The sequence below is a fragment of the Salvelinus alpinus genome, chromosome 19 (assembly GCF_045679555.1).
Source record: "Salvelinus alpinus chromosome 19, SLU_Salpinus.1, whole genome shotgun sequence".
Classification (NCBI taxonomy): Eukaryota; Metazoa; Chordata; class Actinopteri; order Salmoniformes; family Salmonidae; genus Salvelinus; species Salvelinus alpinus.
Window position 1 is genome coordinate 1,392,196 of NC_092104.1, and position 24,253 is coordinate 1,416,448.

At 47.4% G+C, this 24,253-nt stretch overlaps 2 protein-coding genes across 5 annotated transcripts in view; both read left to right on the forward strand.

The window, feature by feature from the left end:
- The window catches only part of LOC139544869 (mitogen-activated protein kinase 1-like), a 78,960-nt gene extending 58,876 nt beyond the window's left edge, over window positions 1–20,084 (forward strand). For 2 of the 4 annotated variants that reach the window (XM_071352018.1, XM_071352019.1), the window contains exons 6-8: window positions 1,939–2,180; window positions 6,489–6,618; window positions 10,889–20,084. In XM_071352018.1, coding sequence (XP_071208119.1) covers window positions 1,939–2,180; window positions 6,489–6,605 — 359 coding nt within the window. In that variant the 3' untranslated portion in view covers window positions 6,606–6,618; window positions 10,889–20,084. The remainder of the gene's footprint in view (window positions 1–1,938; window positions 2,181–6,488; window positions 6,619–10,888) is intronic. The other 2 variants (XR_011668963.1, XR_011668962.1) reach the window with 2 other exon arrangements.
- Window positions 20,085–23,665: 3,581 nt separating this feature from the next.
- Window positions 23,666–24,253, forward strand: part of LOC139544870 (protein yippee-like 1) — a 49,281-nt gene continuing 48,693 nt past the window's right edge. The window contains exon 1 of the mRNA XM_071352021.1: window positions 23,666–23,808. The gene's annotated coding sequence lies outside the window, so the exon portion shown is untranslated. The remainder of the gene's footprint in view (window positions 23,809–24,253) is intronic.

The following is a 24,253-nucleotide window of genomic DNA, read 5'->3' on the forward strand; positions in this document are numbered from 1 at the left end:
TGTCCCCACATCTCTCCCCATCTCTCTCCACCTTATGTCCCCACATCTCTCCCTTCTCTCTCCACCTTATGTCCCCACATCTCTCTCCACCTTATGTCCCCACATCTCTCCCTTCTCTCTCCACCTTATGTCCCCACATCTCTCCCCATCTCTCTCCACCTTATGTCCCCACATCTCTCCCTTCTCTCTCCACCTTATGTCCCCACATCTCTCTCCACCTTATGTCCCCACATCTCTCCCTTCTCTCTCCACCTTATGTCCCCACATCTCTCCCCATCTCTCTCCACCTTATGTCCCCACATCTCTCTCCACCTTATGTCCCCACATCTCTCCCCATCTCTCTCCACCTTATGTCCCCACATCTCTCCCCATCTCTCTCCACCTTATGTCCCCACATCTCTCTCCACCTTATGTCCCCACATCTCTCCCCATCTCTCTCCACCTTATGTCCCCACATCTCTCCCCATCTCTCTCCACCTTATGTCTCCACATCTCTCCCTTCTCTCTCCACCTTATGTCCCCACATCTTTCTCCACCTTATGTCCCCACATCTCTCCCCATCTCTCTCCACCTTATGTCCCCACATCTCTCCCTTCTCTCTCCACCTTATGTCTCCACATCTCTCCCTTCTCTCTCCACCTTATGTCCCCACATCTCTCTCCTCCTTATGTCCCCACATCTCTCTCCACCTTATGTCCCCACATCTCTCTCCACCTTATGTCCCCACATCTCTCTCCACCTTATGTCCCCACATCTCTCTCCACCTTATGTCCCCACATCTCTCCCTTCTCTTTCCACCTTATGTCCCCACATCTCTCTCCACCTTATGTCCCCACATCTCTCTCCACCTTATGTCCCCACATCTCTCTCCACCTCATGTCCCCACATCTCTCCCCATCTCTCTCCACCTTATGTCCCCACATCTCTCCCTTCTCTCTCCACCTTATGTCCCCACATCTCTCCCCACCTTATGTCCCCACATCTCTCCCCATCTCTCTCCACCTTATGTCCCCACATCTCTCTCCACCTTATGTCCCCACATCTCTCTCCACCTTATGTCCCCACATCTCTCTCCACCTTATGTCCCCCCATCTCTCTCCACATCTCTCCCCATCTCTCTCCACCTTATGTCCCCACATCTCTCCCCATCTCTCTCCACCTTATGTCCCCCCATCTCTCTCCACATCTCTCCCCATCTCTCTCCACCTTATGTCCCCACATCTCTCCCCATCTCTCTCCACCTTATGTCCCCCCATCTCTCTCCACATCTCTCCCCATCTCTCTCCACCTTATGTCCCCACATCTCTCCCATCTCTCTCCACCTTATGTCCCCACATCTCTCCCCATCTCTCTCCACCTTATGTCCCCACATCTCTCTCCACCTTATGTCCCCACATCTCTCCCCATCTCTCTCCACCTTATGTCCCCACATCTCTCCCCATCTCTCTCCACCTTATGTCCCCACATCTCTCTCCACCTTATGTCCCCACATCTCTCCCCATCTCTCTCCACCTTATGTCCCCACATCTCTCTCCACCTTATGTCCCCACATCTCTCCCCATCTCTCTCCACCTTATGTCCCCACATCTCTCCCCTTCTCTCTCCACCTTATGTCCCCACATCTCTCCCCATCTCTCTCCACCTTATGTCCCCACATCTCTCCCCATCTCTCTCCACCTTATGTCCCCACATCTCTCCCCTTCTCTCTCCATCTCATGTCCCCACATCTCTCCCCATCTCTCTCCACCTTATGTCCCCACATCTCTCCCCTTCTCTCTCCACCTTATGTCCCCACATCTCTCCCTTCTCTCTCCACCTTATGTCCCCACATCTCTCCCATCTCTCTCCACCTTATGTCCCCACATCTCTCCCCTCTGTTATGGCGATTAGATGGTTGGTTATCACAACACTTCATGTGTCTGTCTCCCTCCCCTCCAGGTGTCCTCGGGTCTCCTTCCCAGGAGGATCTGAACTGCATCATCAACATCAAGGCCAGGAACTACCTGCTGTCTCTCCCGCTGCGCTGCAAGGTCCCCTGGAACAGCCTCTTCCCCAAAGCCGACTCCAAAGCTCTGGACCTGCTGGATAAGATGTTGACCTTTAACCCCCACAAGAGGATCGAGGTGGAGGCGGCTCTGGCTCACCCTTACCTGGAGCAGTACTACGACCCTACTGATGAGGTAATGACCCCTGACCCTGACTCAACCTTACCTGGAGCAGTCTACGACCTTACAGATGAGGTAATGAACCCTGACCCCTGACCCTAGCTCAACCTTACCTGGAGCAGTCTACGACCCTACAGATGAGGTAATGAACCCTGACCCCTGACCCTAGCTCAACCTTACCTGGAGCAGTCTACGACCTTACAGATGAGGTAATGAAACCTGACCCCTGACCCTAGCTCAACCTTACCTGGAGCAGTCTACGACCCTACAGATGAGGTAATGACCCCTGACCCCTGACCCTGACTCGACCTTACCTGGAGCAGTCTACGACCTTACAGATGAGGTAATGAAACCTGACCCCTGACCCTAGCTCAACCTTACCTGGAGCAGTTTACGACCCTACAGATGAGGTAATGAACCCTGACCCCTGACCCTGACTCGACCTTACCTGGAGCAGTCTACGGCCTTACAGATGAGGTAATGAAACCTGACCCCTGACCCTAGCTCAATCTTACCTGGAGCAGTCTACGACCCTACAGATGAGGTAATGAACCCTGACCCTGACTCGACCTTACCTGGAGCAGTCTACGGCCTTACAGATGAGGTAATGAAACCTGACCCCTGACCCTAGCTCAACCTTACCTGGAGCAGTCTACGACCCTACAGATGAGGTAATGAACCCTGACCCCTGACCCTGACTCGACCTTACCTGGAGCAGTCTACGACCTTACAGATGAGGTAATGAAACCTGACCCCTGACCCTAGCTCAACCTTACCTGGAGCAGTCTACGACCCTACAGATGAGGTAATGAACCCTGACCCCTGACCCTGACTCGACCTTACCTGGAGCAGTCTACGGCCTTACAGATGAGGTAATGACCCCTGACCCTGACTCGACCTTACCTGGAGCAGTCTACGACCCTACAGTTGAGGTAATGAACCCTGACCCCTGACCCTAGCTCAACCTTACCTGGAGCAGTCTACGACCTTACAGATGAGGTAATGAAACCTGACCCCTGACCCTAGCTCAACCTTACCTGGAGCAGTCTACGACCCTACAGATGAGGTAATGAACCCTGACCCCTGACCCTAGCTCAACCTTACCTGGAGCAGTCTACGACCTTACAGATGAGGTAATGAAACCTGACCCCTGACCCTAGCTCAACCAAACCTGGAGCAGTCTACGACCCTACAGATGAGGTAATGACCCCTGACCCCTGACCCTGACTCGACCTTACCTGGAGCAGTCTACGACCTTACAGATGAGGTAATGAAACCTGACCCCTGACCCTAGCTCAACCTTACCTGGAGCAGTCTACGACCTTACAGATGAGGTAATGAAACCTGACCCCTGACCCTAGCTCAACCTTACCTGGAGCAGTCTACGACCTTACAGATGAGGTAATGAAACCTGACCCCTGACCCTAGCTCAACCTTACCTGGAGCAGTCTACGACCCTACAGATGAGGTAATGACCCCTGACCCCTGACCCTGACTCGACCTTACCTGGAGCAGTCTACGACCTTACAGATGAGGTAATGAAACCTGACCCCTGACCCTAGCTCAACCTTACCTGGAGCAGTCTACGACCTTACAGATGAGGTATTTGTCAGAAATCAGTAGTCAATGAAAAATGTTAGTGGATTAGATTTCAGGTATGTCCTAAATGTCCCTGACCAATGAGGATATGGAACTAACTAGTCTCTTCTGTTGTATTAATTCAGTCATCTCTATATCCTGCTCTAACCTGTAACAGAGGCTCTAACCTGTAACAGAGACTCTAACCTGTAACAGAGGCTCTAACCTGTAACAGAGGCTCTAACCTGTAACAGAGACTCTAACCTGTAACAGAGACTCTAACCTGTAACATAGGCTCTAACCTGTAACAGAGGCTCTAACCTGTAACCGAGGCTCTAACCTGTAACAGAGGCTCTAACCTGTAACAGAGGCTCTAACCTGTAACAGAGGCTCTAACCTGTAACAGAGGCTCTAACCTGTAACAGAGACTCTAACCTGTAACAGAGGCTCTAACCTGTAACCGAGGCTCTAACCTGTAACAGAGGCTCTAACCTGTAACAGAGGCTCTAACCTGTAACAGAGGCTCTAACCTGTAACAGAGGCTCTAACCTGTAACAGAGGCTCTAACCTGTAACAGAGGCTCTAACCTGTAACAGAGGCTCTAACCTGTAATAGAGACTCTAACCTGTAACAGAGACTCTAACCTGTAACATAGGCTCTAACCTGTAACAGAGGCTCTAACCTGTAACCGAGGCTCTAACCTGTAACAGAGGCTCTAACCTGTAACAGAGGCTCTAACCTGTAACAGAGGCTCTAACCTGTAACAGAGGCTCTAACCTGTAACAGAGACTCTAACCTGTAACAGAGGCTCTAACCTGTAACCGAGGCTCTAACCTGTAACAGAGGCTCTAACCTGTAACAGAGGCTCTAACCTGTAACAGAGGCTCTAACCTGTAACAGAGGCTCTAACCTGTAACAGAGGCTCTAACCTGTAACAGAGGCTCTAACCTGTACCAGAGGCTCTAACCTGTAACAGAGGCTCTAACCTGTAACAGAGGCTCTAACCTGTACCAGAGGCTCTAACCTGTACCAGAGACTCTAACCTGTAACAGAGGCTCTAACCTGTAACAGAGGCTCTAACCTGTAACAGAGGCTCTAACCTGTAACAGAGACTCTAACCTGTAACAGAGGCTCTAACCTGTACCAGAGACTCTAACCTGTACCAGAGACTCTAACCTGTACCAGAGACTCTAAACTGTACCAGAGACTCTAACCTGTAACAGAGGCTCTAACCTGTACCAGAGACTCTAACCTGTAACAGAGACTCTAACCTGTAACAGAGACTCTAACCTGTAACAGAGGCTCTAACCTGTAACCGAGGCTCTAACCTGTAACAGAGACTCTAACCTGTAACAGAGACTCTAACCTGTAACAGAGACTCTAACCTGTAACAGAGGCTCTAACCTGTAACAGAGGCTCTAACCTGTAACAGAGGGTCTAACCTGTAACAGAGGCTCTAACCTGTAACAGAGACTCTAACCTGTACCAGAGACTCTAACCTGTAACCGAGGCTCTAACCTGTAACAGAGGCTCTAACCTGTAACAGAGGCTCTAACCTGTAACAACCCCTGTCTCTCTCTCTAACCTCCTGTCTCTCTCTCTAACCTCCTGTCTCTCTTTCTAACCTCCTGTCTCTCTCTCTATCCCCCTGTCTCTCTCTCTAACCTCCTGTCTCTCTCTCTAACCCCCTGTCTCTCTCTCTAACCCCCTGTCTCTCTCTCTAACCCCCTGTCTCTCTCTCTAACCTCCTGTCTCTCTTTCTAACCTCCTGTCTCTCTCTCTAACCTCCTGTCTCTCTCTCTAACCTCCTGTCTCTCTCTCTAACCCCCTGTCTATCTCTCTAACCCCCTGTCTCTCTCTCTAACCTCCTGTCTCTCTCTCTAACCCCCTGTCTCTCTCTCTAACCCCCTGTCTCTCTCTCTAACCTCCTGTCTCTCTCTCTAACCTCCTGTCTCTCTCTCTAACCTCCTGTCTCTCTCTCTAACCTCCTGTCTCTCTCTCTAACCCCCTGCCTCTCTCTCTAACCTCCTGTCTCTCTCTCTAACCTCCTGTCTCTCTCTCTAACCTCCTGTCTCTCTCTCTAACCTCCTGTCTCTCTCTCTAACCTCCTGTCTCTCTCTCTAACCTCCTGTCTCTCTTTCTAACCTCCTGTCTCTCTCTCTAACCCCCTGTCTCTCTCTCTAACCTCCTGTCTCTCTCTCTAACCCCCTGTCTCTCTCTCTAACCCCCTGTCTCTCTCTCTAACCCCCTGTCTCTCTCTCTAACCTCCTGTCTCTCTTTCTAACCTCCTGTCTCTCTCTCTAACCTCCTGTCTCTCTCTCTAACCTCCTGTCTCTCTCTCTAACCCCCTGTCTATCTCTCTAACCCCCTGTCTCTCTCTCTAACCTCCTGTCTCTCTCTCTAACCCCCTGTCTCTCTCTCTCACCCCCTGTCTCTCTCTCTAACCTCCTGTCTCTCTCTCTAACCTCCTGTCTCTCTCTCTAACCTCCTGTCTCTCTCTCTAACCTCCTGTCTCTCTCTCTAACCCCCTGCCTCTCTCTCTAACCTCCTGTCTCTCTCTCTAACCTCCTGTCTCTCTCTCTAACCTCCTGTCTCTCTCTCTAACCTCCTGTCTCTCTCTCTAACCTCCTGTCTCTCTCTCTAACCTCCTGTCTCTCTCTCTAACCTCCTGTCTCTCTCTCTAACCTCCTGTCTCTCTCTCTAACCTCCTGTCTCTCTCTCTAACCCCCTGTCTCTCTCTGTTAGCCTGTAACCGAGGCTCCCTTCAAGTTTGACATGGAGCTGGATGATCTCCCCAAAGAGACCCTGAAGGAGATGATCTTTGAAGAGACGGCTCGCTACAACACAGTCTGCAGAACCTAACCCATACACACAGGTACAACACAGTCTGCAGGCCCTAACCCATACACACAGGTACAACACAGTCTGCAGGCCCTAACCCATACACACAGGTACAACACAGTCTGCAGGCCCTAACCCATACACACAGGTACACACAGGTACAACACAGTCTGCAGGTCCTAACCCATACACACAGGTACAACACAGTCTGCAGGCCCTAACCCATACACACAGGTACAACACAGTCTGCAGGCCCTAACCCATACACACAGGTACAACACAGTCTGCAGGTCCTAACCCATACACACAGGTACACACAGGTACAACACAGTCTGCAGGCCCTAACCCATACACACAGGTACAACACAGTCTCCAGGCCCTAACCCATACACACAGGTACAACACAGTCTGCAGGTCCTAACCCATACACACAGGTACACACAGGTACAACACAGTCTGCAGGACCTAACCCATACACACAGGTACAACACAGTCTGCAGGCCCTAACCCATACACACAGGTACACACAGGTACAACACAGTCTGCAGGCCCTAACCCATACACACAGGTACAACACAGTCTGCAGGCCCTAACCCATACACACAGGTACAACACAGTCTGCAGGCCCTAACCCATACACACAGGTACAACACAGTCTGCAGGACCTAACCCATACACACAGGTACAACACAGTCTGCAGGTCCTAACCCATACACACAGGTACAATACAGTCTGCAGGCCCTAACCCATACACACAGGTACAACACAGTCTGCAGGCCCTAACCCATACACACAGGTACAACACAGTATGCAGGCCCTAACCCATACACACAGGTACAACACAGTCTGCAGGCCCTAACCCATACACACAGGTACAACACAGTCTACAGGTCCTAACCCATACACACAGGTACAACACAGTCTGCAGGCCCTAACCCATACACACAGGTACAACACAGTCTGCAGTCCCTAACCCATACACACAGGTACAACACAGTCTGCAGGACCTAACCCATACACACAGGTACAACACAGTCTGCAGGCCCTAACCCATACAGACAGGTACAACAAAGTCTGCAGGCCCTAACCCATACACACAGGTACAACACAGTCTGCAGGCCCTAACCCATACACACAGGTACAACACAGTCTGCAGGCCCTAACCCATACACACAGGTACAACACAGTCTGCAGGACCTAACCCATACACACAGGTACAACACAGTCTGCAGGCCCTAACCCATACACACAGGTACAACACAGTCTGCAGGCCCTAACCCATACACACAGGTACAACACAGTCTGCAGGCCCTAACCCATACACACAGGTACAACACAGTCTGCAGGCCCTAACCCATACACACAGGTACAACACAGTCTGCAGGCCCTAACCCATACACACAGGTACAACACAGTCTGCAGGCCCTAACCCATACACACAGGTACAACACAGTCTGCAGGTCCTAACCCATACACACAGGTACACACAGGTACAACACAGTCTGCAGGCCCTAACCCATGCACACAGGTACAACACAGTCTGCAGGTCCTAACCCATACACACAGGTACACACAGGTACAACACAGTCTGCAGGCCCTAACCCATACACACAGGTACACACAGGTACAACACAGTCTGCAGGTCCTAACCCATACACACAGGTACACACAGGTACAACACAGTCTGCAGGCCCTAACCCATACACACAGGTACACACAGGTACAACACAGTCTGCAGGCCCTAACCCATACACACAGGTACAACACAGTCTGCAGGCCCTAACCCATACACACAGGTACAAACAGCATATTCAAATCCCAACCCACTCAACAGTAAAGACAACATAACAAATATTAGAATGGTAGGGGATCATGAGATAATTATTGACAATGCTATTTAAATCCCAACCCACTCTGCAGTTAAACACGACATGTCTGGGTGTCTGGGAGCGCTGGCACTGGACTGTCCTCTAGATCAGACATGACGCAAGATTGTAGACTTTTTTCTCTCACAATTCTCTTAGCACCTGTCAAATCATCTCAGATCTCCCCAAATGCATAGGGTCTAGGGGTCCATTTGGGACGGAGTGGAGTTTGATAGAGTGCTGTAGGGGCTATAGGGGATCATTTAGTAACTAAAACACAGAATATCAGGGGGAAAAAACAATAATATTTTGTCTAACTAATGGCAGACGGCAACAAAAACAGGCAAATGTGCCAGTCAACTCCACCCTTCACGGCTTTCATTTGTGAGCAGATCCTTCAGCGTTAACCGCTGGACGCAAACTGATGAAACGGTGTGAACGCTGCTCACAAGAATCGGTCATCCCGCTTGAAGAAAAGCAGGCGCCCCCAATCTACTTCCTCCAGACAAGTGCAGTACATCACCTGTAAGGAGAGAATCCCTAATCGACACCTAGGCCTCGACCTCGTCTCCCAGGCACCTGAGAGGGTTGTAATCAATACGATGGAGGTGGAAGTGAACTACTGCCTTCGAGAGGTTTTGTAGTGATGGAGTAGAGTGCCTTAGAGGTTTTGTAGTGATGGAGTAGAGTGCCTTAGAGGTTTTGTAGTGATGGAGTAGAGTGCCTTTGAGAGGTTTTGTAGTGATGGAGTAGAGTACCTTCGAGAGGTTTTGTAGTGATGGAGTAGAGTGCCTTCCAGAGGTTTTGTAGTGATGGAGTAGAGTGCCTTCCAGAGGTTTTGTAGTGATGGAGTAGAGTGCCTTAGAGGTTTTGTAGTGATGGAGTAGAGTGCCTTAGAGGTTTTGTAGTGATGGAGTAGAGTGCCTTAGAGGTTTTGTAGTGATGGAGTAGAGTGCCTTCCAGAGGTTTTGTAGTGATGGAGTAGAGTGCCTTCCAGAGGTTTTGTAGTGATGGAGTAGAGTGCCTTTGAGAGGTTTTGTAGTGATGGAGTAGAGTGCCTTCCAGAGGTTTTGTAGTGATGGAGTAGAGTGCCTTGGAGAGGTTTTGTAGTGATGGAGTAGAGTGCCTTCCAGAGGTTTTGTGGTGATGGAGTAGAGTGCCTTAGAGGTTTTGTAGTGATGGAGTAGAGTGCCTTAGAGGTTTTGTAGTGATGGAGTAGAGTGCCTTCCAGAGGTTTTGTAGTGATGGAGTAGAGTGCCTTGGAGAGGTTTTGTAGTGATGGAGTAGAGTGCCTTTGAGAGGTTTTGTAGTGATGGAGTAGAGTGCCTTTGAGAGGTTTTGTAGTGATGGAGTAGAGTGCCTTAGAGGTTTTGTAGTGATGGAGTAGAGTGCCTTAGAGGTTTTGTAGTGATGGAGTAGAGTGCCTTAGAGGTTTTGTAGTGATGGAGTAGAGTGCCTTAGAGGTTTTGTAGTGATGGAGTAGAGTGCCTTGGAGAGGTTTTGTAGTGATGGAGTAGAGTGCCTTGGAGAGGTTTTGTAGTGATGGAGTAGAGTGCCTTCCAGAGGTTTTGTAGTGATGGAGTAGAGTGCCTTCGAGAGGTTTTGTAGTGATGGAGTAGAGTACCTTCGAGAGGTTTTGTAGTGATGGAGTAGAGTGCCTTAGAGGTTTTGTAGTGATGGAGTAGAGTGCCTTAGAGGTTTTGTAGTGATGGAGGAGTGCCTTTGCACCTCAAAAGGTTCTACAGCTGCACCATCGAGAGCATCCTGACCGGTTGCATCACCGCCTGGTATGGCTACTGCTCGGCATCTGACCGTAAGGCACTACAGAGGGTAGTGCGTACGGCCCAGTACATCACTGGGGCCAAGCTTCCTGCCATCCAGGACCTCTATACCAGGCGGTGTCAGAGGAAGGACCTAAAAATTGTCAGAGACTCCAGTTACCCAAGTCACAAACTGTTATCTCTGCTACCGCGCGGCAAGCGATACCGGAGCGCCAAGTCTAGGTCCAAGAGGCTTCTTAACAGCTTCTACCCCCAAGCCATAAGACTCCTGAACAATTCATCAAATGGCCACCAGACTATTACATTGACCCCCCCTTTGTTTTTACACTGCTGCTACTTGCTGTTTATCATCTATGTATAGTCACTTCACCCCTACCTACATGTACAAATGACCTCTAACCTGTATCCCCACACACTGACTTGGTACCGGTTACCCTGTATATAGCCTCATAGTTATTTTGTTTACATTTTTTAAATATTTTCTTAACCAACAATGCAGTTTTAAGAAAATCAAGTTAAGGACTGTGCATTTCACAGTAAGGTTGTATTCAGCGCATGTGACAAATAACATTTAATTTTGGTTTGATCATTGGATAGAGCCTCCCTTCAGATCTCTTTCTGTTTAACAGTTCTTTCTCCTCTCTCTCTCTCTTCACAGATCAGACTGGACTCCTCTCCTCCACCTGTCTTCTCTCCGCCTCTCCGTCATGTGCTGTGGTTCCTCCTGTCTTCAGCATTTCCTGTATACTTCCTACCTCCCCTAGTCAGTCAAACCACCATGCTCAGGAACAGTGTCAGGAATCAACCTCTCTCTGCTTTCTGCTCGCTCTCTTTCTCTCTCTCTCTCTCTCTCTCTCTCTCTCTCCTTTCTGCTCTCTCTCTCTCTCTCTCTTTCTCTCTTTCTCTCTCTGCTTTCTGCTCTCTCTCTCTCTCCCTCCCCTCTGCCTACGGGGTAACGGGTCGTCACATGTTGGCTTATCGTTGAGGACATGATTGTCTTGTGTGTTTCAAGCCAAGATCAACAGAGGTCTGTGTCCCAAATAGTGCCCTATTCCCTAATATAGTGTACTACTATTATGAAGTAGTGCACTATAAAGGGAACAGGGTGCCATAGGGCTCTGGTCTAAAGTAGTGCACTATATAGGGAATAGGGTGCCATAGGGCTCTGGTCTAAAGTAGTGCACTATATAGGGAATAGGGTGCCATAGGGCTCTGGTCTAAAGTAGTGCACTATATAGGGAATAGGGTGCCATAGGGCTCTGGTCTATAGTAGTGCACTATATAGGGAATACAGTATCTGGACAGGTTGACGTACTACTACAGTATCTGGACAGGTTGACGTACTACTACAGTATCTGGACAGGTTGACGTACTACTACAGTATCTGGACAGGTTGACGTACTACTACAGTATCTGGACAGGTTGACGTAATACTACAGTATCTGGACAGGTTGACGTAATACTACAGTATCTGGACAGGTTGACGTAATACTACAGTATCTGGACAGGTTGACGTACTACTACAGTATCTGGACAGGTTGACGTAATACTACAGTATCTGGACAGGTTGATGTAATACTACAGTATCTGGACAGGTTGACGTAATACTACAGTATCTGGACAGGTTGACGTACTACTACAGTATCTGGACAGGTTGACGTAATACTACAGTAGCTGGACAGGTTGACGTACTACTACAGTATCTGGACAGGTTGACGTACTACTACAGTATCTGGACAGGTTGACGTACTACTACAGTATCTGGACAGGTTGACGTAATACTACAGTATCTGGACAGGTTGACGTAATACTACAGTATCTGGACAGACAGAGAAGGATGGGGATACCTAGTCAGTTACACAACTGAATGCATTCGACCGAAATGTGTTCCACATTTAACCCCTGACCCCTCAATCAGAGAGGTGCAGGGGGCTGCCTTAATCGATTTCCACGTACTGGCCCAACTCTCTTAACCACTAGGCTACCTAACGCTCACTCTCTGCTCCTCCCAACGGCCTGGTCTCGCTCTCTGCTCCTCCCAACGGCCTGGTCTCGCTCTCTGCTCCTCCCAACGGCCTGGTCTCGCTCTCTGCTCCTCCCAACGGCCTGGTCTCGCTCTCTACTCCTCCAACGGCCTGGTCTCGCTCTCTGCTCCTCCCAACGGCCTGGTCTCGCTCTCTGCTCCTCCCAACGGCCTGGTCTCGCTCTCTGCTCCTCCCAACGGCCTGGTCTCGCTCTCTGCTCCTCCCAACGGCCTGGTCTCGCTCTCTGCTCCTCCCAACGGCCTGGTCTCTCTCTCTGCTCTTCCCAACGGCCTGGTCTCGCTCTCTGCTCCTCCCAACGGCCTGGTCTCGCTCTCTGCTCTTCCCAACGGCCTGGTCTCGCTCTCTGCTCCTCCCAACGGCCTGGTCTCCCTCTCTGCTCCTCCCAACGGCCTGGTCTCGCTCTCTGCTCCTCCCAACGGCCTGGTCTCGCTCTCTGCTCCTCCCAACGGCCTGGTCTCGCTCTCTGCTCCTCCCAACGGCCTGGTCTCGCTCTCTGCTCCTCCCAACGGCCTGGTCTCGCTCTCTGCTCCTCCCAACGGCCTGGTCTCGCTCTCTGCTCCTCCCAACGGCCTGGTCTCGCTCTCTGCTCCTCCCAACGGCCTGGTCTCGCTCTCTGCTCCTCCCAACGGCCTGGTCTCGCTCTCTGCTCCTCCCAACGGCCTGGTCTCGCTCTCTGCTCCTCCAACGGCCTGGTCTCGCTCTCTGCTCCTCCCAACGGCCTGGTCTCGCTCTCTGCTCCTCCCAACGGCCTGGTCTCGCTCTCTGCTCCTCCCAACAGCCTGGTCTCCCTCTCTGCTCCTCCCAACGGCCTGGTCTCGCTCTCTGCTCCTCCAACGGCCTGGTCTCGCTCTCTGCTCCTCCCAACGGCCTGGTCTCGCTCTCTGCGCCTCCCAACGGCCTGGTCTCGCTCTCTGCGCCTCCCAACGGCCTGGTCTTGTGATACACACAGGAAACCCAGCAGCGTTGCAGTTCTTGACACAAACCGGTGCGCCTGGCACCTACTACCATACTCTGTTCAAAGGCACTTAAATATGTTGTCTTGCCCATTCACCCTCTGAATGGCACACATACACAATCCATGTCTCAATTGTCTCAAGGCTTAAAAATCATTCTTTAACCTGTCTCCTCCCCTTCATCTACACTGATTGAAGTGGAATTAACAAGTGACATCAATAAGGGATCATATCTTTCACCTGGATTCACCTGGTCACTCTGTCATGGAATTAAAAGCCATTTATACTGAGAAACCTTAGTACAGAGTCATGAGTCAGATTACATGTACATCATCCTAACACCATATTTATACATTGGATCCGTTTCGTTAGTTTGCAGGTTTATGTACGTGCCCCTTTTAAGATGTCAACACTCGTTGGATCAGTGAGAGAGCGCGACGTAACAACAGAAGTTAGGCTCGTCTGCTACGCCCTCCTTCCCTCAACTACAGGAACAAATACCAGGGATTATTACCCCGGGCGTTATCGGTAACTCAAGATGTCTGCATCTCGCTAGATCTATACGCTAGCGTCTCTCCGATACCATTACAGCGGACATAGTTAACCGCTAGTTAGGTCGAAGCTTCTTCATACCTGTTTCACACTTATTTCAGTTACATACAGAACCATTTCAATGGAAGCAGGTTAGTGGCTCGTAGCTTGTGCTCCCAGGTCATTATTTGAGATGCTCAGAGAGAACATTGTCCATGCACCCTGGCTTCTCTCTGCTGCCATTTCACTGGCCATACTATCTACTACGTTACAAAGTGGCCAACCATACAAATCTCCAGTAACTGTCTGTGCCGTTACAACTCTCTGCTCCAGTAACTGCCAACATCTATCACACTTATTGCATTCACACCAAGTCACCCAGTCTAATGCCAAGTCAGCCAGTCTAATGCCAAGTCACCCAGTCTAATGCCAAGTCACCCAGTCTAATGCCAAGTCAGCCAGTCTAATGCCAAGTCACCCAGTCTAATGCCAAGTCAGCCAGTCTAATGCCAAGTCACCCAGTTTAATGCCAAGACACCCAGTCTAATGCCAAGACACCCAGTCTAATACCAAGTCACCCAGTCTAATGCCAAGACACCCAGTCTAATACCAAGTCACCCAGTCTAATACCAAGTCACCCAGTCTAATGCCAAGTCACCCAGTCTAATGCCAAGTCACCCAGTCTAATACCAAGTCAGCCAGTCTAATGCCAAGTCACCCAGTTTAATGCCAAGACACCCAGTCTAATGCCAAGACACCCAGTCTAATACCAAGTCACCCAGTCTAATGCCAAGACACCCAGTCTAATACCAAGTCACCCAGTCTAATACCAAGTCACCCAGTCTAATGCCAAGACACCCAGTCTAATGCCAAGTCACCCAGTCTAATACCAAGTCACCCAGTCTAATGCCAAGTCACCCAGTCTAATACCAAGACACCCAGTCTAATGCCAAGACACCCAGTCTAATGCCAAGACACCCAGTCTAATGCCAAGACACCCAGGTTGAGATGCCAAGACAACATTATCCATGTAGTTGCCTTTGAGTTGTCTTTACTTTTCCTCCTAGTTTGACCAACAGCACTTGCTTTCTATCTATTTAACGTTACAATGCCATCTGTACAACGTTACAATGCCATCTGTACAACGTTACAATGCCATCTGTACAACATTACAATGCCATCTGTACAACGTTACAATGCCATCTGTACAACGTTACAATGCCATCTGTACAACGTTACAATGCCATCTGTACAACATTACAATGCCATCTGTACAACGTTACAATGCCATCTGTACAACGTTACAATGCCATCTGTACAACGTTACAATGCCATCTGTACAACATTACAATGCCATCTGTACAACGTTACAATGCCATCTGTACAACGTTACAATGCCATCTGTACAACGTTACAATGCCATCTGTACAACATTACAATGCCATCTGTACAACATTACAATGCCATCTGTACAACGTTACAGTGACATCTGTACAACGTTACAGTGACATCTGTACAACGTTACAGTGACATCTGTACAACGTTACAGTGACATCTGTACAACGTTACAATGACATCTGTACAACGTTACAGTGCCTTTGGCCACATAGGTCTACATAACCTTGTCTACTGGCTCAATATCTCGAATGAGAGAGAGCCAGCCTGGTAGACCAGATTAAGGTTTATATAATATTACAATGCCATGGGTTTATATAATATTACAATGCCATGGGTTTATATAACATTACAATGCCATGGGACATAGGTTTATATAACATTACAATGCCATGGGTTTATATAACATTACAATGCCATGGGACATGGGTTTATATAACATTACAATGCCATGGGACATAGGTTTATATAACATTACAATGACATTGGTTTATATAATATTACAATGCCATGGGTTTATATAACATTACAATGCCATGGGACATAGGTTTATATAACATTACAATGACATGGGTTTATATAACATTACAATGCCATGGGTTTATATAATATTACAATGCCATGGGACATAGGTTTATATAACATTACAATGACATGGGTTTATATAACATTACAATGCCATGGGTTTATATAATATTACAATGCCATGGGACATAGGTTTATATAACATTACAATGACATTGGTTTATATAATATTACAATGCCATGGGTTTATATAACATTACAATGCCATGGGACATAGGTTTATATAACCCACCTGTTTAGTGGGGTCGTTGGGATCGCGGTATATTCTGTGTTTTAGTGGAGGTCGTTGGGATCGCGGTATATTCTGTGTTTTAGTGGGGTCGTTGGGATCGCGGTATATTCTGTGTTTTAGTGGGGTCGTTGGGATCGCGGTATATTCTGTGTTTAGTGGGGGTCGTTGGGATCGAGGTATATTCTGTGTTTAGTGGGGGTCGTTGGGATCTCGGTATATTCTGTGTTTTAGTGGGGGTCGTTGGGATCGCGGTATATTCTGTGTTTTAGTGGGGGTCGTTGGGATCGCGGTATATTCTGTGTTTTAGTGGGGGTCGTTGGGATCGCGGTATATTCTGTGTTTAGTGGGGTCGTTGGGATCGCGGTATATTCTGTGTTTTAGTGGGGGTCGTTGGGATCGCGGTATATTCTGTGTTTTAGTGGGGGTCGTTGGGATCGCGGTATATTCTGTGTTTTAGTGGGGTCGTTGGGATCGCGATATATTCTGTGTTTTAGTGGGGTCGTTGGGATCGCGGTATATTCCGTGTTTTAGTGGGGGTCGTTGGGATCGCGGTATATTCTGTGTTTTAGTGGGGGTCGTTGGGATCGCGGTATATTCTGTGTTTTAGTGGGGGTCGTTGGGATCGCGGTATATTCTGTGTTTTAGTGGGGGTCGTTGGGATCGCGGTATATTCTGTGTTTTAGTGGGGTCGTTGGGATCTCGGTATATTCTGTGTTTTAGTGGGGTCGTTGGGATCTCGGTATATTCTGTGTTTTAGTGGAGGTCGTTGGGATCGCGGTATATTCTGTGTTTTAGTGGGGTCGTTGGGATCGCGGTATATTCTGTGTTTTAGTGGGGGTCGTTGGGATCGCGGTATATTCTGTGAAAGAAAAAGGATGAAAAACAAATGCACTTAAGTCTCGCTGAGGATGATGGGATTTTATATTAGATATGTTTGCTGAAGCTTTGATTCTGTGACGAGGACTGACCTTTTATTTTATTTTGCAAATGTTTTTTTTTATTGTAAAATGAATGTTTCTATTGAATATTACTCTTGTATAGTATAGCCTTTTCCCCCTCGTATCTTGTACACAGGTTGAAATGGCAGATTGTGGCACTAATAAGCACCTAAGTTGGAACGCAGTGACTCTACAGTGACATGATATACATGTCCAGAGCTCAGGATCTGTTCTTCACAGCTACGAATGTGTTTTGGCCGACAGCCTTTCTGAACACGAACACAGCAACAAGTTAGTTGCCCCCAATCCCTCCGGGGTAATTGGGCAACTTTTACCCATTTTTGTTGTTGTCTGATTGAGGATAAATGCTGTACATTTAAGAGGTGTCTATGTATTTACCCATTTTTGTTGTTGTCTGATTGAGGATAAATGCTGTACATTTAAGAGGTGTTTATGTATTTACCCATTTTTGTTGTTGTCTGATTGAGGATAAATGCTGTACATTTAAGAGGTGTCTATGTATTTACCCATTTTTGTTGTTGTCTGAGTGAGGATAAATGCTGTACATTTAAGAGGTGTCTATGTATTTACCCATTTTTGTTGTTGTCTGAGTGAGGATAAATGCTGTACATTTAAGAGGTGTTTATGTATTTACCCATTTTTGTTGTTGTCTGAGTGAGGATAAATGCTGTACATTTAAGAGGTGTTTATGTATTTACCCATTTTTGTTGTTGTCTGAGTGAGGATAAATGCTGTACATTTAAGAGGTGTCTATGTATTTACCCATTTTTGTTGTTGTCTGAGTGAGGATAAATGCTGTACATTTAAGAGGTGTCTATGTATTTACCCATTTTTGTTGTTGTCTGAGTGAGGATAAATGCTGTACATTTAAGAGGTGTCTATGTATTTACCCATTTTTGTTGTTGTCTGAGTGAGGATAAATGCTGTACATTTAAGAGGTGTCTATGTATTTACCCATTTTTGTTGTTGTCTGATTGAGGATAAATGCTGTACATTTAAGAGGTGTCTATGTATTTTGAAAGATGAGATGTTGAGGATTATATTAAATACCGCTTTGATGTCATACAAGCAAACCAAACACCCCAAATGTGGACTTCACATTTCCCATATCATAAAACTCATGTCACGTAGTGTCCATGTTTATGATCACTGTGTTTCAATGTACAGTTACAAGATGACATGGAGAAAGAACAAGCTTTCAGCCCACGTGACCCAGATTGAGATTTATAATGGACCGTTTCTGGATCGGGTAAAACAACAGTCATTGTGTGATGGTGGGGATGCAGGGTCGTAATGGACCGTTTCTGGATCGGGTAAAACAACAGTCATTGTGTGATGGTGGGGATGCAGGGTTGTGTTCCTAACAATACAAGTGTCCTCTAGTTCCTCAGAGCTGGGAGTGCTGATAGTTGAAGACTGTTGAGTCATAAAAGTGCATTGAAATGTCTTATGAACTGTGAACTCTGGAGAGGTGTGTTGCCACTCGGAGACACCAGGTATTCTTCTCACTCAAACCCTTGTAATCGTTTTGTCTTATGTTTCATCTACACCACATTTTCCAGGAATAGTCTGAATGTATCTGGAGTATTTTCAGATTTTGTGATCAACAAATGCGGCCAAAAGTACAGAAAATGTAAATAGCACATAAAATCAACATTGTGATGTTTAGATTCAGTCGTGTAAAGTGGACTTTGGTCTGATGGTTTTCCCATAATCTCCACTGATTCATTTCAATTGCTACCTTGGTAATACCATAAGCTTTTCATATTTCTCCTGTAAGAAACATTTAAATGTAGCCCTATCCATTTTGGCAACCCGTTACACTGGTGGGAACTTAAGACTTGTTGCCATGAATTGAAATACTCCTCTGTTTTGATCAGTAGAAAACCTTTTAATTGTCCATTTCACTTTCAAGCAAAAAACCCAACAAAGATCAAGTTTTGTTATTTTGGTTGGTTGTGTTTTTGCGGTTTCTGTTAGTAGCTAAACCAGACTATACACGGAGTGTACAAAACATTATGAACACTTTCCTAATATTGAGGTGAACCCCTGTTTGCCCTCAGTACAGTCTTATTAGCATAACACCCAGCATCCCACTGCTGGCTTGCTTCTGAAGCTAAGCAGGGTTGGTCCTGGTCGGTCCCTGGATGGGAGACCAGATGCTGCTGGAAGTTGTGTTGGAGGGCCAGTAGGAGGCACTCTTTCCTCTGGTCTAAAACATATCCCAATGCCCCAGGGCAGTGATTGGGGACACTGCCCTGTGTAGGGTGACGTCTTTCGGATGGGACGTTAAACAGGTGTCCTGACTCTCTGTGGTCATTAAAGATCCCATGGCACTTATCGTAACAGTAGAGGTGTTAACCCCAGTGTCCTGGCTAAATTCCCGATCTGTCCCTCAAACCATCACGGTCACCTAATAATCCCCAGTTTACAATAGGCTCATTCCTCCCCCCGTATCTATTCCCCAGGTCGATGCTGTAAATGAGAACGTGTTCTCAGTCAACTTACCTGGTAAAATAACGGATCAATAAAATTTAAAAAAAATCCTAAATATTAATCGGAGTATGGACTTTACAAGGTGTTGAAAGCGTTCCACAGGGATGCTGGTCCATGTTGACATCAATACTTCCCACAGTTGTGTCAAGTTGGCTGGATGTCCTTTGGGTGGTGGACCATTCTTGATACACACAGGAAACTGTTGAGTGAAAAACCCAGCAGCGTTGCAGTTCTAAACACACCCAAACCGGTGCGTCTGGTACCTACTACCAAACCCCGTTCAAAGGCACTTAAATATGTTGTCTTGTCCATTCACCCTCTGAATAACACACATACACAATCCATGTCTCAATTGTCTCAAGGCTTAAAAATCCTTCTTTAACCTGTCTCTTCCCCCTTCATCTACACTGACTGAAGTGGATTTAATAGGTGACATCAATAAGGGATCATATCTTTCACCTGTCATGGAAAGAGCCTGTGTTCTGTACCCTCAGTGTATATGAAGGAGGTTGTAACCAACCCGTCGTGGTCTGGCTATCTGTCATGTTGAAGGAGTTGACTTGAACAAAGCATTTCTGTTGATGTTGACGATATCAATCTGTTATTTTACATCTCTGCCATGACATATAAACCTGGGAAATAAATACACTGTGTCCTATTCCATGTCTCTGGGGATCGTTGTTTCTTTGGAAACAAGCATCATTCAATGTCTGTTTTTCATAAAGCCCTGTTCCCTCTATAGTGCACTAGTGGGGCCCTGTTCCCTCTATAGTGCACTAGGGGGGCCCTGTTCCCTCTATAGTGCAGTAGGGGGACCCTGTTCCCTCTATAGTGCACTAGGGGGGCCCTGTTCCCTCTATAGTGCACTAGTGGGGCCCTGTTCCCTCTATAGTGCACTAGGGGGGCCCTATTCCCTCTATAGTGCACTAGGGGGGCCCTGTTCCCTCTCTAGGGGGACCCTGTTCCCTCTATAGTGCACTAGTGGGGCCCTGTTCCCTCTATAGTGCACTAGGGGGGCCCTGTTCCCTCTATAGTGCACTAGGGGGCCCTGTTCCCTCTATAGTGCACTAGGGGGGCCTTGTTCCCTCTATAGTGCACTAGTGGGGCCCTGTTCCCTCTATAGTGCACTAGTGGGGCCCTGTTCCCTCTATAGTGCACTAGGGGGGCCCTGTTCCCTCTATAGTGCACTAGGGGGACCCTGTTCCCTATATAGTGCACTAGGGGGACCCTATTCCCTCTATAGTGCACTAAGGGGACCCTGTTCCCTATATAGTGCACTAGGGGGACCCTATTCCCTCTATAGTGCTCTAGGGGGCCCTGTTCCCTCTATAGTGCACTAGGGGGCCCCTGTTCCCTCTATAGTGCTCTAGGGGGCCCTGTTCCCTATATAGGCAATATGGTGCCATTCAGGATGCAGGCTAGAATGATGGATCTTACACAACATGATCAGAACACATTTGAGTCAGAACACATTTGAGTCAGAGGAAACAAGGCTCCGTGTTTAACCCTTCATTACTACCTGAGATCTTCACTAATGCAGTGGTTGAATGGAGCATGTTATTCCGTTACTACTACTACTATAATATTCACTAAACAGACCTGGCCTCAGCAGATTGTGTAGGGCAGGCTTTCTTGGCAGATGAGCACAACGCTACGGCATGTCTGTCTGTCCTGTCTGTCCTGTCTGTCCTGTCTGTCCTGTCTGTCTGTGTCTGTCTGTCTGTCTGTCTGTCTGTCTGTCTGTCTCTGTCTCTGTCTGTCTGTCTGTCTGTCTGTGCATGTCGATCTAACTGCATGTGTGTGAGTTGTGAAATCTCACCTTTGATGATGCTGCTGTGACCCCCCCCCCCCCCCCACGCCCTGCTTCATTCAAGGCTCTTGGTTGGCAAGGTGACCGGGAACTCCACCAGCTCTCAGAAGAAGAGGAGGGAGGATCGCAGCGTTCAGCAGAGCGAACAGGAAGAAGGCTGAGAGGAGGGAAGGGCCGGCCCGAGAGGAGAAAAGTTTCAAATCGTTGGCCTGTTAGAGGGCAGATGGTTGCCGTGGCAGCAGAGGGCAGATGGTTTCCATGGCAGCAGAGTGATTTCCTTGACTACAGACAGCTGAGTGCTCTGTGATGATGTGAAGACTCCACTGGTTGTGTGAGGTAGAGAATATTCATACTTGTTTTAATCCAGGTGGCTCCACCGCTCATTTTAGAATTAAGCTATAATGGCAGAGCAATCCGCTATCTCAACTGTGAATTTATTTGTAAATTCTTTAAATTGCCATGTGTACAGTATTATAACAGGGCTCCAATGTAGCCATGTGTACAATAACAGGGATCTAATGTAGCCACGTGTTTGTTCAGTACTTTATGGTATTATGTGCCAGGGAGCACCGGTTTGTGTCAAGAACTGCAACGCTGCTGGGTTTTTCACACTCAACAGTTTCCTGTGTGCATCAAGAAATGGACCACCACCCAAAGGACATCCAGCCAACTTGACACAACTGTGGGAAGCATTGGAGTCAACATGGACCAGCATCCCTGTGGAACGCTTTCAAACACCTTGTAGAGTTCATGCCCTGATTAATTGAAGCTGTTCTGGGGGGTAGGGGTGCAACTCAATATTAGGAAGGTGTTACTAATGTTTTGAACACTGTGCACAGCTAATAAGGTGCCAGTTGTGAAGGAGCCTCCGTGTTAAAGAGGGACCCACTATCACAACATGGACAAAATAAATGAAAGATTGTTATTCTAGAAATAAGTGTTTAATAACAACAGATTATTTTTGTCCTGTAAGGAAACAACGTGGTGGTTATGACCAGGGGTGATGTAGTTTGTATGTTTTGTTTGTGTTTATAAAATAACTAATCAAATCTTACAACAATGAAGAAACGGGGTGTAATATGTGCCATGTCCTGAAGGGGGCGCTGTAGTGTAACTAATTATTCTAGTTTCCCTTAATAACTTGACAGCCTACCAATTCTCATAGGCTACATGCATAACAGAAACTGTTATTTATTATAGTCTATTACCTAACTAACAATATTTAGGGAAAACGTCGTTGCATATTATATAATTTATTATTAAGCTACATTAAGTGAATGTTGTAGCCTATCCTGTCCATAGGCCTACTTTCAATATGAATCTGAAGAGTACGTGGATCAACAGCTAAGACTACTGTCAACATATACACACCAAAACATTACGTCATGTTAACTACGTCAGATCAATAAATAAAATGGACATTGTTGATATTTTTGGCACGTGTCTTCCTCGGGGGCGCGCATCACTGAACGCTAGCCTGCAGACCTCCAGCTATTGGCCCTCGATCACATCTGAGACCGCCCCCCCCGTAAAGCAATTGGTTGTTGGAGGGTTGTTCAGGAATTTCATTGGTCCTTAGTCATTGGAGAGGAGGGCAATATGATTTTATTCAGACTTCGTAACAAGTTCGAATTTAATGATTCATTTGGGAAAGCAGCTATCGTCACACAAAAAACACAACTCATCCAATTGCAAGAATTAATACTAGAATATACTGAAGAATCGTGCGTGGAGTCCTTATTTCATCTCTAGTGCTAAACCTCGCCGAGAACAAAACAACACGGATTTTAATTCCATATATTGGACAAGCTGCAGTAGGGACGGGATAGCCTCCTGCCCAGCTGATGCCGGTGGTGACCTAGCTACATGGGAATTAACATCATCCAGAAAACCAAGCCCGCTAATTAAGCTGCACAGTTTTTCATTTGGGACTTTAAACGTGTTGTTCCGACAGTGTAGGCAACCTACTGGATAGCAGGAACCAGCCTAGACAAGACTACATCTCTCCTTTAACTGCCCCAGCCCGCTGTGTTATTTGTGCATGGAATGAATCACTTGAGGCTCAGTCGGAATCGGCAATGATTTGCACAGACTGGAGAAAGACCCGAGCCGACCGTATTGACGCCTAAAATGATGTACAGATAGGAACGAGTTTGTTTGTGTGGAACCCGGACCCGCATGCTGCTGCTGTTCAGCCGTAGTCTTTTAGCCAGATCAGACGAGGACAACAGTATCTCCTTTATTATTGAGTTACCTGCACCGTCGGGTATTGAGTTAGTTACCTGCACCGTCGGGTATTGAGTTAGTTACCTGCACCGTCGGGTATTGAGTTAGTTACCTGCACCGTCGGGTATTGAGTTAGTTACCTGCACCGTCGGGTATTGAGTTAGTTACCTGCACCGCTCGACCGAATGGAAACATGAGTCAACCACAGTGAGGTGACGTCTCCGTCTTGGGGCCGTGGCAGCCCGTGCACAGACCAAGATCTGTGTTGTGAATGTGACATCCAGCTTCAGCGGAGTAATTATTACCTCCGCCTCCTACGTTCAAAGGGGAATAAAAAGTGTTTTGTGTAAGTATCTGTGTATCATGGTTCTGCTTCAATCGATACAATGATTACGGCAACAAAAAAAATTGAGTTCTGGAGAGTTTAAACTTTGACATGTCCATAGGCTATAAGTAGCCGATTGGTTATAATGGGTTATAACCTAGTTATAAGTAGGCTATAATAACCACATTGTAATTTATTTCGCATTCCTACTCGCTTTCAGAGGTCACATTGACTGATATCCCATTGATGCCGCTCAGCGGGAGGATAATGCTCAATGACAATAAAAAATCAGTCCATATGATCCAATTTTAGGATCCAGTTAAATGATTATCACGGTCAATTTCGTCTCACTGTCCTAACTTGCAGTGGGGCTAATGACATGAGATGTAGCACCGAGCGTTACCAAAAACCCGACGCAGAATACAAAACACATGACATCACCAGGCTAGCTCGAAGCTTCTTCCCT